The 17444-nt window shown below is 43.6% G+C and overlaps 1 protein-coding gene across 3 annotated transcripts in view; it reads left to right on the forward strand.

Annotated features, from left to right (window-relative positions):
* The window catches only part of npas3 (neuronal PAS domain protein 3), a 152055-nt gene that overhangs the window by 31065 nt on the left and 103546 nt on the right, over positions 1 to 17444 (forward strand). For 2 of the 3 annotated variants that reach the window (XM_008315565.3, XM_017034430.2), the window contains exon 2: positions 15682 to 15783. The exons of the other annotated variant lie outside the window; for it this stretch is intronic. In XM_008315565.3, coding sequence (XP_008313787.1) covers positions 15682 to 15783 — 102 coding nt within the window. The remainder of the gene's footprint in view (positions 1 to 15681; positions 15784 to 17444) is intronic. 3 annotated transcript variants of the gene reach the window in all.

A 17444-nucleotide genomic window follows, 5' to 3' on the forward strand; every position in this document is an offset into this window, starting at 1 on the left:
CCGTCCTGTCGTTTGTCAAAACAACATTTTTCCTGCAGTTTGTTTAAGAAAAGTGTTCAGTGGAGAATGAAGGGAATGAACACAGAGAGAAGGAGAAATGTGAGAAGAAGAAAAAAAAAACGAAAGAGAATGATTTTGCGATGAAGTACAGAAAGAGAGCGAAAGAGAGGGAGGAAGGGGGGAAGAAGGAGAGATAGGCTGAGAGAGGGAGCTGGTCGCTCTGCTGCCTCAGAGATCGATTGCTTTGCCGAGCTCCTGACAGCTGTAATTGTGAAGGCGTCATCTGTTCTTGTTTGCACAAAATACATTTTTTCTTCCTCTGCTCTCCCCCCCCCGACCCCCCCGTCCTCCTCTCTGACTGGAGAGAATCGTACGGCAGTGTCGGTGGCGTAGTCACGGTGCCGCTCGGCGCCGTCAGCGTGGCCTAATCTTCCCGCCATCATCCCATTCTTGCACTTGCCAGCGGACAAATCCCCTGTTATTTGAACAGATGGTGGGAAATCCATTCTGGTGATAAGTTGCCTCTAGTTAGCATTTAGATTACCTGCAAAAATGGAACAATTTACTACTCTGCCTCCCAGCATCACTTCCTCCTCCTCCTTCACCTCCCTTGTTTTCTTCACCTCCTCCACCACTGCCACACACCTGCCACCTTTGTTTGTCCTCCCTCCTCCTCCACCCCTTCTCTCGGATTCCTGTCATCTTTTGTTGTCGCTTTGACTCGTTTTATAACAAATTACACTGAACTCTGACAAGTGTACATAAAAAAGTCAGGGAGGAGGAGGGGGAGGAGAGGGAGGAGGAAGGAAAAGGAAAGAAAATGAAAGTGGGGGAGGGGAAACTGGGGGAGAAAGGAAATGGAAAGAAACTGAAGGAATGAAAGAGGGAAAAAAGGAGAAGGAGGAAAAAGAGAAGGAACGCAGAAAAGAAATGTAAAAAAGAAAAGAAATGAGAGGAAAATTGAATTCAGACAGTGGAGAAATTCAAGATGGCTGCTGGGTTTATATGAAGACATAGAATAAAAGGAAGTGACCTCTGATGTCACCACACACACACACACACACTATGTACCCTCCAGGTGTGTGTGTGTGTGTGTGTGTGTGGAGGTTTTGGGGATTTTATCGTACTTCCTGTTTCTTCCTACCTCCACCCCCTCCTCCTCCTCCTTGCGCTCCTTCACTCTCCCAACAACAGGAAATTAAAGGAGCGTCTCCTCGGCCTCCAGCGCCTCCACTTTCCTCCGACTCCAAGAGCTGCTATCACTAATGAAAATCAGCAGCGTGGACACGGAGAGGAGGCTGATAGAAGAAAAGAGGCTTGTTCACAACAAAACAGGCCACCAGGACTAACAAGGAGGAGAGGAGCAGGAGGAGGAGGAGGAGGAGGAGGAGGAGCAGGAGCAGGAGGAGGAGGAGGAGGAGCAGGAGCAGGAGGAGGAGGAGGAGGAGCAGGAGGAGCAGGAGGAGGAGGAGGAGGAGGAGGAGGAGCAGGAGCAGGAGGAGGAGGAGGAGGAGGAGGAGGAGGAGGAGCAGGAGGAGCAGGAGGAGGAGGAGGAGGAGGAGGAGGAGAAACATACCAACACTAACACAGGTGTCAGAGAAGATCAGAGGAAGTTCTGTGACATCATCAGGTCCATTTATGGTTTCAACAGAAGACACGTAGAGAATGTGGTCTGGTCTAGTGTCTGTCAGTGGCCCACATTCTGTGTCCACGACTGGAGGATGTTGGAGTTTTCTTTTCTTTTCTTATACTTCACAGTCCAGACCTAGGTAATGTCTGGTCTGTGGGTAGAACATGCTGGTACCATGTAGTACTCCAGGTACTCCAGGTACTCCAGGTACTCCAGGTACTCCAGGTACTCCACTGTAGGACTTTTGAAGCTGAATCTTAAATAAACCCTAACCCAGAGATGGATACCACCTGGGATTCATTTGAGATGACCACATGTGGTCACATGTTCTGTCCACCAAACCAACACCAAACACCACTCTCATGTTTCTAGATGGAGCTCCACTCTAGTTTCCAATCATCGTTGGTGCAACATACACATGTACACACCACGTAGACCTTAGATTTCTAGAATGTGGGCGACATGCTCTGAGCGTCCACTGATGACTAGTTGAAAACCCACTGGTGTTGTCATCTATTACTGACGTCTTCTCTTGATTTTTCACATTTTCCACCCATGTTTAAAATAAAAACAAGAATATATGAAGCTGTGTTTTATTTAAAATGGTTTGGATTAAATGCAAAATACTCTGAGAGTTTCACACCTGGCTCCAGGCCCAGATATAAAACACTGTTTTATACAATGTATAAAGTTTGAGGTCATTACCTTAAAACCCCTGACGACCCCTGAGCCAGTGTTCGTTTGGTTCCTGAACTCACTCTGGTTTACCCTGGTTTGATGTTGTGACGTAGATAAACATGTGACGTGACTTCTAGAATCTTCCACGTCTGTGTTCGCCCTTTCTCCTTCCTCGTCTCATCGTCTCATTTCTCTTAGTATTTAGTCAGAGCTGCACTTACACAAGGTCATGGAGATCTGTGTGTGTGTGTGTGTGTGTGCGTGTGTGTGTGTGTTGCGGCTGCTGCTCTGCTTCTCATCCAGGCTCTTTGCCAAAACACAACATCTCCATTATACTCTCAGGACATTATGTGTGTGTGGTTGGCGTGCAGTGTGTGTGGGTGACGTGCACGTGTGTGTGTGGTTGGCGTGCGCGTGTGTGTGTGTGTGTGTGTGTGTGTGTGTGTGTGTGTGCACAGACTCTTCTGTAATAATTGTAATGCCCTAATGGTCAAAGCGGGACAGCTCCGCTGCTGCACTAAACTGATCCAAACTGCCCTGAAAAGACAAAAATATAAAAAAGTAAACGTCTGAAAGGTTGATTTATACGGTTTCTAAAAAACCAATCAGATAAAAACTAACGGCAGCTCCAGAGAGTGACTGTGTGCAGCGGCAAGTGCACACTTTTAGTTATTTACTTTTGATTTTGTTTGGGCTTCAGACGTTGTTAGAGACTCGGTGACAAAGCGGTGTTTGTAAACGGCTCACCCTGTTGTTGTTGTTGTCAAAATCCTCATAGAAAAATCATCCATTTTTGTATCAGCCTCCAGCAGGCGCTCCTTTTCAACGTTTCTATTCAAAAGTCCATAGAGAAAATCACTGATTTTTCACATAAACATTGAAGTCTTTTTGATCAGCTGCAGCCTCCATCAGTGACATCAGTCTGTGAAATATTTCTCAGTCTTAGTGTGTGCTGTGTGATCACCTACGTTTACTACAAGCGGACTTCGGGCCGGAAGGCCCCAGGTTCGAATCCACCAACTGCCAGGTTACCACTGAGATGCACTGAGCATGGCATCGTCCTCAAGCACTGCTCCCCGGGCGCTGACCATGGCTGCCCACTGTTCACTTTGGTGATGGGTTAAATGCAGAGGGCAAATTTCGTTGTGCATGGTGTGCTGTGCTGTGCTGTGTCACAATGACAAATAAAGATAAGTTTAAGTTTAAGTTTTCCACAATGACACAAGTTGACCACAGGAGGCAGCAGTGTAAAATCTATATATTTTTTCCCACAGGCTTTGGTGTGTTGTCAAATCAAACTGTGCCTAATCTACAGGGCTGAGAACCTGTGTTTGAGAACCCTTTGACTCACGAAACAAGATACGACCAGGAAAATGTCAATCTTAAACTCTGGACAGAAGAGATGGAAATCTCCAGCTAACACCCAAACACACACACACACACACACACACACACACTCTCTCTCTCTGTCTCGTTCTCATTAGGAGTGTATAGAACCCCCTCTTCCTCCTCCTCCTCCTCCTCTTCTGTCTTTAATTGGACCAACATTTTCTTTTGCTTTAATGCATTTGAAGGGAAAAAAAACCAAGTCAGTTTTAATATGAAAACCTGTATTTTATAAACGTTTCTCTCTTTGCTGAGCAGCTCATCAATATTAATGTTGGCCGTGCTGTGTCACTCTGTGTGTGTGTCTGTGTGTGTGTGTGTGTGTGTGTGTGTGTGTGTGTGTGTGTGCATAAATGACAGAAGTGTGATGCCCCTGCAGTGATTCTTTTCGAAATAACTGCCCTGCATGTGGCAAATGGTTTAATTTCTAGCAACCCCCACACACACACACACACACACAAACACACACACACACACACACACACACACACACAGGAGACTCTGCAAACTCATGAATAGAAATCCATCCTTTTCTCTGCAGTTTTGGACTTTAATCAACTTTTTAAATGACCATTCACCTGTTGGTGAGACATTTCAGACACGTTAGACTCAGACGAACAAAGATTTGATTTGGCGGCTGTCGGTGAACGAAGGAACCCTGACTCTGCTGTGGCTGAGGTTGAACTTCTAGTTTGGAAAAAAAAATCTTAAGGTCAGACATTTCTTTATGTTAATCAATGGAAATTGCAACATATATATATAAATAATATCTGTGTTTTATAAAAGAAAACGACCATACAGTAATAAACGCTGTCTGATGCCATGGTACAAAACAACGAAGGGTGCCCCCTTCCTTCAGGGCTCAGAAGCGCAGCAAAGACAAATGTTATTTTCAGCCTTTTCTTTAATTGTTTGTGAAACTGCAGTGATTTGTAAATGGACTTCCTTTGTTCCAAAAGAATATCCGTATCATACTGAAGTTTACTGGAGAGGGGGAGTGGACGGACAATAAGCCTGTCTCCAAAACAGAGTGCTAAGACATCGGGAAACGCCACACTTTTAGGAAAGTCAAAATTCCAGATGTGTGCGCCCCCTGCAGCTGAAAGTAGTTCAACCCACTTTAAAAGCCTGTCTTTGCTGGTTTCCACATTACCACCAAACAGTTTCAGCCTTTTCATGTGTAATGAAAGTCAGTGGTGCACTAGACGTGAGATTAACATTTATATTGTAGTGACAGTGGTGAACGTGTGTCCCCCCCCTCACCCCCGCGTCTCTCTGTGTCTTTTGAAGTCGACGTCATGCTGTTTTTTCTCTCGTTTTTTTTTTATCACACAGTCGCTGCACTGCTGCGATTATTTACAGTAAGAGAGAGGAAACAACATTCTCCTCCCTCTGTGTGTGCTGCTTACTGTCTCTGCTGTTGTTTACTGATAAACAGAGAGTCAAAGAGGAGAGAAGGAGTTAAAGGGAGGACAGAGGAGCACAGTCACACTCCTTAAGAAAGGCTCAGAGTCGGCGTTTGCATCATCTTCAAACTCATTTGAAGTTAAAAAAATGTTGTTTTTTTTCAAGTTCTGTTTATCTCTCTCTTTTTTTTCCAAGGGTCTGTAAACCCCTCACCCTTCAGCACCAAACTCCACAGAGGAAAACAGTGACTCTACAGCAGTTTCTGTTTCACTTCTGCCTCGACCAGAAGGTTTAAACGTGTTGTTCAGTCATTGTTGAAAGTGTTTTTTTTTACTTAGATTGTGGAGAATAAATGAAACTCCTAACTCCAGTTCCTTGGTCTGAAAACTTTCAATTATCCGCTGCAAATAATTTTAAAAAATTCCACTAGATGGCAGTAGATGGCTATAAAAACTTTTTTGAAGTTTTTTGAAGATCTTCTTGTATTTCTTTCTTCAATTCCTGCAGTTTTATCAACGTTGTGTTGAAGTAAAGCGGCCCAGAGTGAGTAAACTGAAACTGAAACAACTTTATATTTCATTACATATAATTTTGGGACATTTTTGTTTGGTGCGATTCTTATTGTCAACTCTAAGATGAACTGACCATACTGACCACAGGAGGCAGCAGCAGACTAGCAGCTTCTGTTGACCTCTTTATCTTTGGACTGTGGAACACTAAAAAAATCAGGTACAAAACATTCTCACAGTCTAGTGTAGGTATATGAAATAGCTAAAGGTTTGAGTTAAATGAATAGCTAACGGTTAGCCACAGAACAAAGCTAACAGCTAAAGGTTAGTCTAGAACAAGCTAAAAAGAGATCAAAAACCCATGGGAGCTAGCCAAGACTTATTTGGCTTGGCTGTTTAGAGTTGTTGTTTTTGTGACACTGATGTATGAAATTCTTCACTCACTCCAGTGTAAAAGCCAGCGTGAGTGAATGATGGACAGAAACCATTTCCTCTGACTTCTCCTTCCCTCGTTTCCTTCCACTCTTTTCTGTTCTGGTCCTCATCTCAGTGTCATCTCTCCTCTCCATCTTCATTCCCCACATATTTTCTTTCTTTGGTCACCTTCCTCCCCTCTTGTCCATCTCTTCATCATCCCCTCCATTCCTCCTCTAATCACCTCCCCTCGTCCTCCTTTCAATTCCATGGTAACGGACAGTCAATGAAAAAGGCATTCAGTAACCAGGGAAACTTAACACACACACACACACACACACAGTGTCTGGGAGTGTGTGTGTGTGTCCGTGTGCTTGTGCGTGCACTCTGTCTCCATGGGAAAAGTGAATGTCTGGCAGGAGACACAGAAGCTCTAATGGACGCTGTGAAAAGAAGAGGAGAGAGAGGGAGAAGGAGAGAGAGGGAGAGAGAGTAAAGTAAATCAGCAGTAAAATGAAACAAAAACATTAAAAAAAGTAAAAAGAAAAAAAACATCTGTTAAGAAAATGTCATTTTCAGTCCACTGAAACAGAGATGCCTCTGGTCAACCACTGCCTCTGGTGGTCAGTTTTTGCTCTTCAAAGGTAGACTTTGAACTTAGTGATGGAGGCAGATGTTGTTCGACTCTCTATATCATTTCATTTCTTTATGGTTTGGAAAATTGATTTAAAAAGAATCTTAATCGCTAAGTTTGTAAAAACGTCACAAATCAACGCCTACAGCTGATCAACAACTGCTCTATTGCATTTGTAGGTCGTTAACTTCACACACTGCCGCATTGAAAATCATAATTGTTACATCATTGTTACCCCAGGAGCTGCTAGCCCACTACTGCCCCGTGTGGTCTGTTGTGGTATGAATGCAAATTTGAAGAAAAGTCTTAAAATAACAGTGTTACAAATGTCTCGCTCTAAACGTACCAGTGGAGTCAGCGCAGCATAAAGACTTCACTCTAAGTTTAAGGTTACAATGGCTGACTTAATGTCTTTTTTTAGGAGAGAGAGTCACTTTAGAAAAAAATCTCTCTCACACACACAGACACACACACACAGACACACACACACACACACACACGTGTCTTTCAACCACATGACTTCTTCAGTCTTTGCCCTTCAACAGTGACTTCAATCCTTGGCTCAGATGTCGTCTTCCTCGACGTTCGCCCCCGAAAACTTCACTCTGAGATTTATTCTTCTTTTTTCCACGTCTTGGCGTCAGAGTGGAGACGTCAGTGTTTTTCACTTCTCCTTGACTCTGAAGAGTCGGCAGACGCAGAGAGGGAGAGACACAGAAGACACAAAAAGTTGGGAGTGAGGAAACGAGAGAGAGAGATAGGAGAGGATAGGAAAACGTAAATAAATAAATAAAGGGGAGAAACCGTGGGTGAAGGAGACAGAGGTGTGGAATCTGAAAACAGTTTTATTGTCTGTCATCTTTGAGTCAAATATATGATGGGATACAGGAGAACAGTGAGGAAGGTGGAGCAGAGGTTTAGTTCTGACAGACAGTTCTGACGTGGAACTGTCCAAGGTACTCAACAAGGATTCAGAGCCGAGTGAACTGCCAGCGCCCCCTGCTGTCTAAGACACGGGGATCGAGTCAGAGTTTGACTGGGAAACACAGGTATTGAAGTGTTGAAACACTGGGCTTCTGAGCCAAAGACAACCAAAGACCCAGGATGGGACTTCAGCGCTGAGCTTTCACTAAGAACACGTTTGGTTTTTTTCATTCAGTGACACAAAGTGACCACATGGGGCAACAGTAGTCCATCACCTCATTTTTACCAGAGCCTGTGGTAACTGTGTTGGCTTCTAAAGTTCATTATGGACACAGTTTACGGGTCACTACTTCAGTGTCCGACCTCCTTCAAAAGAAAGTTTAAAACACGTTTCCTTTAAATTGTCTTTAACGACGTCCTCCCCTCAGATCTGGGGCTGCAGCCTGTGATTGGCTGAGCTGTGAAGGACAAAGTGACCACAGGCGACGCTTCTGTGAATTATTAATGATGACGGCCAAACTATCCATCATTTTAACACACACACACACACGCACGTTTGGACACAGATATGAAGGTAGACGGACATGGGAGAAGACAAATCCGTCCTCCTTCGTTATCAGCCGGGTTTTTTAAGTGTAAGGTGGTGGTTTCATATTTAACTGACGATGTTATCGGCCCCTCGTCTCTTTAGCCCATTCAGACCGGCTCTTTAGCAAGGTTAAAGCAGCGGCAGGTGAAAATGAAGCGGCTCACTCTGAGATGTGTCCGATAAATGAGCACGTCCTGGAATTATTCAGGGGATTATTACTTTTCTAACAGTCCTTCTTCAGATACAAAGGGAGGAAAAAAAGCCGTCTTTGGCTGCAGAATATCCTCCGACTGACTCTAATGACCTGAAGAGGCCGGGGCTCAGTGTGACGACGACAGTTTTTTGCCAAATTCTTCATCGTTTAACCAAAACTCTGTTATTTTTCCCATACATTTGAGAGTTGTCCAGACAGCAGGACATGTTCTTGGAGTTAATCCTCAGGAATAGGTTTTACCAGTTGTTGGTTTCTTCTTTAGCTGCTCCCCGTCTGGACGGTCTCACACAGATTTGATTTGACTTGATGAATTCTACTTTAACTCCCCTGGGGGAACTTTTGGTTCAGTTTTGATGACGACACTTTGCTGTGTGTAGAATAGTCTTTTCAGGTGTGTGTGTGTATGTACGTACGTGTGTGTGTGTGGGGGGAGGGGGGTGGAGGGGTGCTCTTCAGCTGAAGCACTTCATCCTCTGTGTTTTGGCTCTGACGCCGTGCGAATGTCAAAGAGGCGTGTGAAGCTGCAGCTGTCAGTCAACACGGAGAGTGTACTGCAGTGTTGTAGAGAGTTTCCACAGGATCTGTGTGAACACCGATGTGTGACAGTGAGAGTCAGAGGCAGATTTAAAACCAAATCAAACACTGAACTTTCCATTGTTTCTTTGCTCTCCCTCACACACCAAAGTCCATAGAGAAAATCCAGGATTTTCACTTTGGGAGCGCAGGGCAGTGGTTGATCCACTGCTGCCTCCATCAGTTCAAGGTAAAATACCTAAGTAAAAAGTGAACTCTATCAAATTCATTGTTCTTGTAATGATGACTTCATGGAGTATCGAGGTTTAGAAGAAATTAAATACTTGGTCAAATATTTGGATTAGGATGTTGTAAACACAGTTTCATTTAGTTTTTGTGTTTTTGTGTTTTTTCGTCCGTCAGAGCTAAACTCAAAGTCAGCTCTGAGTTTGTTTCAGCCGACCAGACAGACGGAGTTCAAATAGTAAATACATAGTTGGACGATCAGTTTACTGTGAGTGTTCTCACAGAGGAATGAGGTCTGCAGGAAGGAGGAGAGACAGTGGCACGGTAGAGAAGAGAGTGAGTGTGGATGTGGGAGAGTGTGTGTGGATGTGGCAGAGTGTGTGTGGATGTGGGAGAGTAAGTGTGGATGTGGGAGAGTGAGTGTGGATGTGGCAGAGTGAGTGTGTTTGCGTAAGGAAAAGTGTGTGCCTGCATTTTTCTTCATGCTTTCATGCACAGATTTATTGCACTTGAGTGTGTGTGCATAATTCGTACATGTTCAGAACCACCTGAGCTTGTGCTTTTATCTCTGCCTCTCTCCTCCTTTGTGTGTGTGTGTGTGTGTGTGTGTGATAGACTGTACCTGTAAATGTCAGGCAACTGTCCTCTGTGGTTCACTGCTAGGACATCAGCAGTAAATCAGGCCTAAAGATGTGATTAATAAACATGTGTGTGCTCCTCCTTTGTGTGTGTGTGTCTGTGAGAGAGAGAGAGAGAGAGCGAGAGAAAGAGAGAGAGAGAGAGAGAGAGAGGGAAGTATAAATAATAAAAGCCCAGACAGGACGAAACCTCCAAGTAATAATAAAATAAAAACCAAATAAAGTGAAATAAAATGAACCCTCTGCTGTGAGTGAAGTCTACTGAGCTGTGATGTCACAAATCAAACATGGCCGTTGTGCTTGGCTGCTTTGCCGGCTCAGCTTAAGGCAGCAGTAGACCAATGGCCTCTGTGTCCACGGGGTTTAAATCACTGCTTTTCTCTCTGGACTTTGGTGAGGCCCAGGGAGTGGTTCATATTAAACTGGCCACTCAGTCCTCAGGTAGGTGAGTGTTCAAATAGGAAGTCAACGGTTGTAGACTTTATAATTTCTCGCTCCAAAGTCCATTTTTCATCTGTAGAAACAGAGCAGATGTAGATTCACTGCTGACCTTTTGACTTTTGGTTCATATTCACCATAAAATGGCAGCAGTGCATGTGCAGCTTCTTCATTTCAAAGTTTAAATGACTTCTTTTTTTTTTGCCTAGTTTATATGAGTCAGACCACTGAGCATATTTCTATGTGAATGTCACCAAACTGTAAGTAGTTAGAGACGTCAATGAGTGAATAAACAGATTGACTTTGTTTGCAAACTTCTCACCTTCCCTCACCAAAGTCCATGGAGAAAGTCCATGTTTTTAGTCCTGGGAAACTTAGGAGATGTGGATCCACTGCAGCCTTTATTTGGACTTTCATTTTTACACCTTTAGTTTGGATTGACCAGAAATGGCTCCAGCTGAGAACCAGCTGAGAACCAGCTGCTCCATCTGTGAGCTTAAATTTCTGGTTCTGTTTATGGACTTTTGAATTAAAGAGTAAAGACTCTACAAATGAATCTAACCATAAGATAAAGTTGAAAAAACATTCTAAATGTGTCATAGGCCTAGGTTGATGCAAGACCTCATGTCTCTGTGTGTGTTCAGCAGCAGGGGGCGCTGACAGCGCAGTTAGAACTGTCCTATGCCTAACATCTGAAACATCCGTGTTTCAACTGCTTTTCTTTGGCCATTTTGCCAAAAACCACTTGAATGTAGTTTCTTCTGTTACACAGACAAATGTGTCAGGGTAGAAGGTGAGACGTTTCATTAGGCTAGTGTTCCTGTTGACTCAGGTCTCATGAGCAGCATCAGTCGTGGCTGCTGACAGACTGTGGTGGACGTCAGCTCCGGCCTCTGTGTCTCTATCTGCTGTAAGACCTCAGATGTAGAAGGAGGACGAGGCAGAGAGAGGGAGAGACTCCACCACTTAGCGCTGCGACGCCGTGCTCCCTAATGGAGCTTCATCCATTTCAAATGACAGAATCCATTACCCCCACTTGCCGCGCTCTGCGGCGCGAGTGCGGCACACGCTGGATTTATTCCTGTTATTTGCCGATAATGTGTGCAAACTAAAAGCGAGGCCACATTCTTCGTCCCGACGCTCGTGTCCATGATTAACTGGAGGGAGGCTCAGAGCAGGAGAAGAGAGATGTTTAAAGAAGGAAGGAGTGCAGTTCAGTCTGAGTCTGGAAAAACAGCATCTGCTCTCAGTGAAAACCACTGTTTACGTTTACATTTACAGCTTCATATATGGTATTAGTGACAACATAAAGAAAAATTCACAATTTAGGTTCCGTAAAGTGCATGACACACGTCATGACATGGTGTTAGCGCCCCCTGCAGTGAGAGCCAGCCTCTCTTTGAGATACACTCCCGGCTTTATCTACGGTACTTTCTCTCTGTGAAATCATGTCTGGTGTGTTCTAAAAAAGATTTAATCTTCACCTCCATAAAACATTTGAATTGAGTTTACTCTTTTATATTGTTGTTAAACTGTCTTTATAAACAGTGAACCACCAAACTCCATAGAAAAAAACAGTAGTTTTATCTGTGAGGAGGTCACAGGAGCTGCTGGTCCACTGTTGCCTCGTGTGGTCAGTTTGTATAAAGAAAGTCTGTCCTCGTGTGGTCAGTTTGTATAAAGAAAACAAATTTGATCAAAAAATAGCAAACTGCAAAGATTCCCCAAACAGTCAGTTTATATACTAACAGTAGAGATTATTGTCATTTACAGTAATCTTACAGTTTGGTATTTGCTGCAATTACAAAAATAATTGATTGTTTGTTCTCAGGAATTTGGTGTTGGAGAGTCTGTTGGTTTGCATTATAATCACTGCATAGACCATAAGATGTTGACCATTTAATGACCTATTAACTAACAAGGAGAGTGATTAAGGAGCGCACTCTTCCACACCAAAGCCCATAGAAAATATTAGCGATTTTAAAACAACTGAACACAGGAGTTATTTTCTTCTGATTCTCCAAACAGTTCATTCTAACAGGCTATAAAGATCTTCAGTCTGAAGAATTTCAGTGACCTATTCTGACCACTTGGGGCAGCATGAGACAAGCACCTCCATCTTTTTATGTAGGCTAAAAGCCTGGATTCTATCCATGGACTTTGGTTAAGGACAGTGACTGGTCAACACACTCAAGTTACGTGTGTTAGACCGTGGACTTTTTTTTTTACCATGGCGGCCATGTTTGTAGTAAGAGCCGCTCCTCCGACATCAGTCTGACCTCTGTGCAGCGGGTGATCACAGCACCGACCGTGTGTCAGTACGTGTTGTTGTAATTTGGAGAACATGTAGACGTCTGAGTCTGTTGTGTTTCAGAAGGATTTAGTCTCAGAGTAAAGAGCTGTTCCTGTGGATTTAGTGAAGCAGCGGAGCAAGACCGAGCAACTGACCCTGGACCGGAACATCCTGAGAGAGAGAGAGAGAGAGAGAGAGAGAGAGAGAGAGAGAGAGAGTGTGTGTGTACTTGGCCCTGCTGTTGAAGTGTGTCTAAAATTCACATAACAAATCAAAGTTACAGTGAGTAAACACAAGTGTGTGGAGTTCAGTGTGTGTGTGTGTGTGTGTGTGTGTGTGTGTTTCTGAAAATGACACATTTTCAATCACATGCTTTATTTTGAGGAAATAGAGGAAAAAGATGGAGCAGGGCAGATTTCTGTGGCTCTGTGGACTACAACAGGACAAGGCAGGATTAGTTTTTCACTATGTTCCTGTTGTGTGTGTGTGTGTGTGTGTGTGTGTGTTTTCAAACAATACCCTGGTAGCCAATTTGTAATATATAGTCGGCCTTGAAAAATGGTCCAGATCTCTCCTTCTCTGTCTGCAATTTAGCTCCGCTGGCGCCCGGCGGTACCGATTGTGCTGCCTGCACCGCTGCCATTCCGTCCTGATGGAGAGTGTGCACGTGAGCGTGTGCACGTGAGAGGGTTTGTTTACTTGCTTATGTGCGCCTTAGTGTGTATTTACTCACAAGTCTTTCTTCTTGTGTATTTCAGTTGGGTTTTTTGTAGTAATATTGAGTTTTTTCGAGTTTTACGTTTGTGTGTGTGTGTGTGTGTGTGTACGTGTGTGTGTGTGTGTGTGTGTGTACACAGTTGATTTACAAATGTGTCAGATGTGAAAGGAAAGGAAAGGAAGGAAGTGAGAATAGAGAGAAGATGATGGAGGAGAGGAAGTAGAAGAAGGATGGAGGGATGAGGAGAAATACTGTAAGATGTTGTCAATAAGGAATGGAAACAAGAGTGTGAATGGAGCGGCGTGAATGGAGCGGCGTGAATGGAGCGGCGTGAATGGAGCGGTGTGAATGGACTTTCTTTACCTTTCATCTCCAGTAGACCGGAGCCTAATTGCCTGTAAATATTCAAATGTTTGTAACATATTTTCAACTATTTTTCTTCAACTTTTAGTCATTTTAAGACTGGAGTTGAAAGAACATTTATTTCTGTAGTTGTGTCTCTGATTCCAGTTGATTCTTATTAAAAGTATAGAAATACAGGAATCCCAAATATAAAGGACGGTGTCGTCTGCATAAAGAAGCACGTTTAATTTGATTTATTTCAGTTGTTATGTAATAATCCAGTGCTGAATTCCTTCTAGTCATAAATATAATCCAGGGGATTACGTTAATCTGAGTTCAGCTTCCCCATGGCCACATCTACACAGACCAGGAATCAAACCCCTGACCTTAAGGCTGCTTCTTTATCGGGGGAGGACATGTTAGTGTTAAAGCGTGTCGTCTGAGAGGTTTTATTTTAAAATCCAAATCTGTAAAGCTGCAGCTTTGAAAATGAAATGAGTTGCGACGGCCGCACTGCTAGCGCCACCTTTCTCTCTATGTCGTTCTGCGTCTCTCGTCCTCCCTCCCTCCTTCCCTCTCGCTCCCTGACAGAAACAATAGCGGCCCCCCCACTCACCTCAGAAAACTGTGTTCTACAATAATACTCGTCCACGAAGCACGAGCTGCGATGTCAGTGGTTTTATGGAGCTCGACAGCGTGCAGTTAATGTTCTCCTGCGAGCCTGCGTCGCTTCACTGCCTCCTCCTCCTCCTCCTCCTCCTCCTCCTCCTCCACCTCTTCCTTTTTCAACTCGCCCTGGTTCTGCCTCCCGTGTGTTTTCTCTTTCTTCTTCTCTGCTTTTATTTCACCCGTCTCTCCCCCCTCTCTCTCTGCCAGTATGAGAAATCCGCGGCGGCATGCGTTTTGACAGCCTGTCTTTGGTGGGAGTGTAAAAATTCAAATAATTCACTGAGCGCAGACAGTCACGGCGAGGCCGCTTTGTATTTCCTATTTGACTCCGTGTCACTTTGGCTGCCTGTCGAGTCCCAGTCGGCAGCGTTTAGCTTCTTCTTCTTCTTCTTCTTCTTCTTCTTCTTCTTCTTCTTCTTCTTCTTCTTCTTCTTCTTCTTCTTCTTCTTCTTCTTCTTCTTCTTCTTCTTCTTCTTCTTCTTCTTCTTCTTCTTCTTCTTCTTCTTCTTCTTCTTCTTCTTCTTCTTCTTCTTCTTCTTCTTCTTCTTCTTCTTTCAAAGTTTAATAAATAAATAAAGAGGCTAAAGCGCAGCTGGAAAGTGGAGCTTTATTAAGTCAAGATAAATCTTTGTCTTTTAGAGAGTGGGAGATGGAGAGGAAGACAAGAGGAAACAAGAGGTTTGAGTGTGAGGAGGCAGAAAAATCAGCAGAAACAGTGAAATGTAGAAAAAACCCGAGGAAGTTTACAGCTGTGTTTAATGAAGGTCTGTCATCAAATCCACTGAAAATCAAATGTACGTCATTATTTTATTAAAATGAATGATTACACAAAACTAACACGAGATTTTAGGCTTGGTTAGGATTTTTTAAAATTTTCTTGCAAAATGTTACATTTCAGAAATGTAATTCACACAAATCTAATTTCTAAACATCTTTAAAAATAAATCAATTAGAGTGACGTGAGTCCAAATTCCAATGACATTAGTTAAAGATTCCAGTTAGAGAAACGTCCAACTGTTGACCTGCGACTTCTTGGATCAAATTGTTGTTTTTTTTATTTTTATTTTTTTAACTCTTGTGAAGGAAAATGTGTTTCATGAATGATCTTTGTTTGTTCAGACGTCAGTAGTTCAGTTTGTTCTTCTCTTTTTCTGACCTGTGACCTTATTGATTTTCTTTTCCTCACTCCTCGTCTTCTTCATCACCTGCTGCTCATGTCTAGTCCTCACAGAGTCACCTCCTTACTCAGCTCCTTCTCTTTGGTCTCCTCCTCTCCTCTTTTCATGTTGTTGCAGGAGATGGTTCTCCTCCTGGCTCTTTTCTCCATCGTCACCTCCTTCTCCCGCTCCTTCTCTTCCATTTCTTTCCTCTTCTTCTTCTCATCTTCTCTCCATTACCACAGAACTTCCTCCTTCTTATGTTCTCTTTGTGTTCCACAGTGACCCCTACTGGGAGCGGTCGGCTAATGCAGGCAGCTGCTCCGCCGCTCGGCCCAAGACTCTCCACCTGTCCGGCCAACAGCAGCACACCTCATCGCCATGGTAACGTTTGTGTCCGTAGCAGTCCTAGCTGTAGCTGTAGCATTAGCATTAGCCGTTTTAGTACCGTCTGTGTGTGTGTGTGTGTGTGTCTTTGTGTGTGTGACTGGGTGTGCTCGTGTCAAAGTTATACTTCAACCAGGAGTTTTTTTTTTCTTAAATACTGTAGTATTTAATAAATACTGTCCTTGTCCATCTTTCAAGATTGAGTTTGGAGTCGAGATCAGACCTGGATATTTGTAATAGTTGAGCTTAGGTGTATTTGTATTTGAAGTTCAAGAGATCAAAACAATCCAGAGTGTGTGTGTGTGTGTGTGTGTGTGTGAGAACAGCTCCTGTTGATGTCGTCAAGTATCAAAGCAGTGAACAAGAACCTGCTGCCGACTCATTGATCTGTGTTTGTTTTCGCTTTGATTCAGGAATCATTTTTTTAACTTCTAAATAAACTGCAGTGGGTTGTGTTTTATTGATCGCTTATTTTTCAGAACACATCAAAGACATAGGATTCTTTTTGTTATTTTAATTTTTCTTTTTACATAAAAGAGCTAATTAATTTCTGACCACTGGTCCTGCATGTGTGTGTTCAATAATGAGTTGTTAGATCAGGATTAGGGCTGGTGTCAGACTGGGTCTGGGTCTGGGTCTGGGTCAGGGTCTGGGTCTGGGTTTGTGCTGGTTCTGGACGGAGGAATGGATCGGAGAAGTGAGAGTCAGAGTCAGACTGAGACCAGAGAGGAGACGGTGGTTAATAGCTCATTACAAGACCAGCGTTACACCACCCAGGCCTGCACACACACACATACACACACATACACACACACACATACACACACACACACACAGACACACACAGTAAGTTATAAAGCTCTAATTTATGTCCAATACTTAAATCTGTAATCAGTGATTTAGTGATTTCTAGATGAATAAACATAAAGCAGGGAGCATTCCAGCACAGTTAGATTTTATTAGACACACACACATTAACACTCAAATACTGACACACACACACACACACACACACACACAGCTGTTATTTCAGTGACACCTGAATGGGTCTTGGAGGGAAAAAAGCAGTGAAATAAAGATGATAGAGAAAGGAGTTTGACTTCATCCTCACGTCTTCACCTCTTGTTTACCATCGTCAGAGATGGAGGGAAAACGGTGTGGGCGGAGCCATCATTACCCCCTGAGAACAGATCGGTGGGCACGGTGGTCTGCCAGTGCCTGACTAAAACCCCCGTAAATTACTGTTTTGATCATGTGCTGTTGTCAGGGACAGATTGAGTGGAGTAAATAACACACCTTCAGTTTGAAAAGACAATCACAGTCTTTGTCCCCCTGCAGTTTGGAGACGCAGACTTGTTTTCAGACTTTCTCTCCACACTGCTGCGTCTTTAACAAACTCTCTGGATAGAGATAGTTCAGGGTTTGGTTTTTGAAGCAGAGTGACGTGAGGTGCCGATGGAACCCTGTGTGGAACCGTCTCTGCAGCGCTGCCTGCGAGAACGCCAGAAAGTGAAGGTGAAAAAGGTCGTATTTCAACCAGTAAAGGAAGAGACAGGAAGCTGTGGTGACTCACTGTTTAACAGTCTTTACCCACAGGAAACTGTAGTCTTAAACACCTCACTCTCTCAAACCAAAGACCATGGAGAAAATCTGTGATT

This window comes from Cynoglossus semilaevis, chromosome 1 (assembly GCF_000523025.1).
Source record: "Cynoglossus semilaevis isolate Cse_v1.0 chromosome 1, Cse_v1.0, whole genome shotgun sequence".
NCBI classification, from domain to species: Eukaryota; Metazoa; Chordata; class Actinopteri; order Pleuronectiformes; family Cynoglossidae; genus Cynoglossus; species Cynoglossus semilaevis.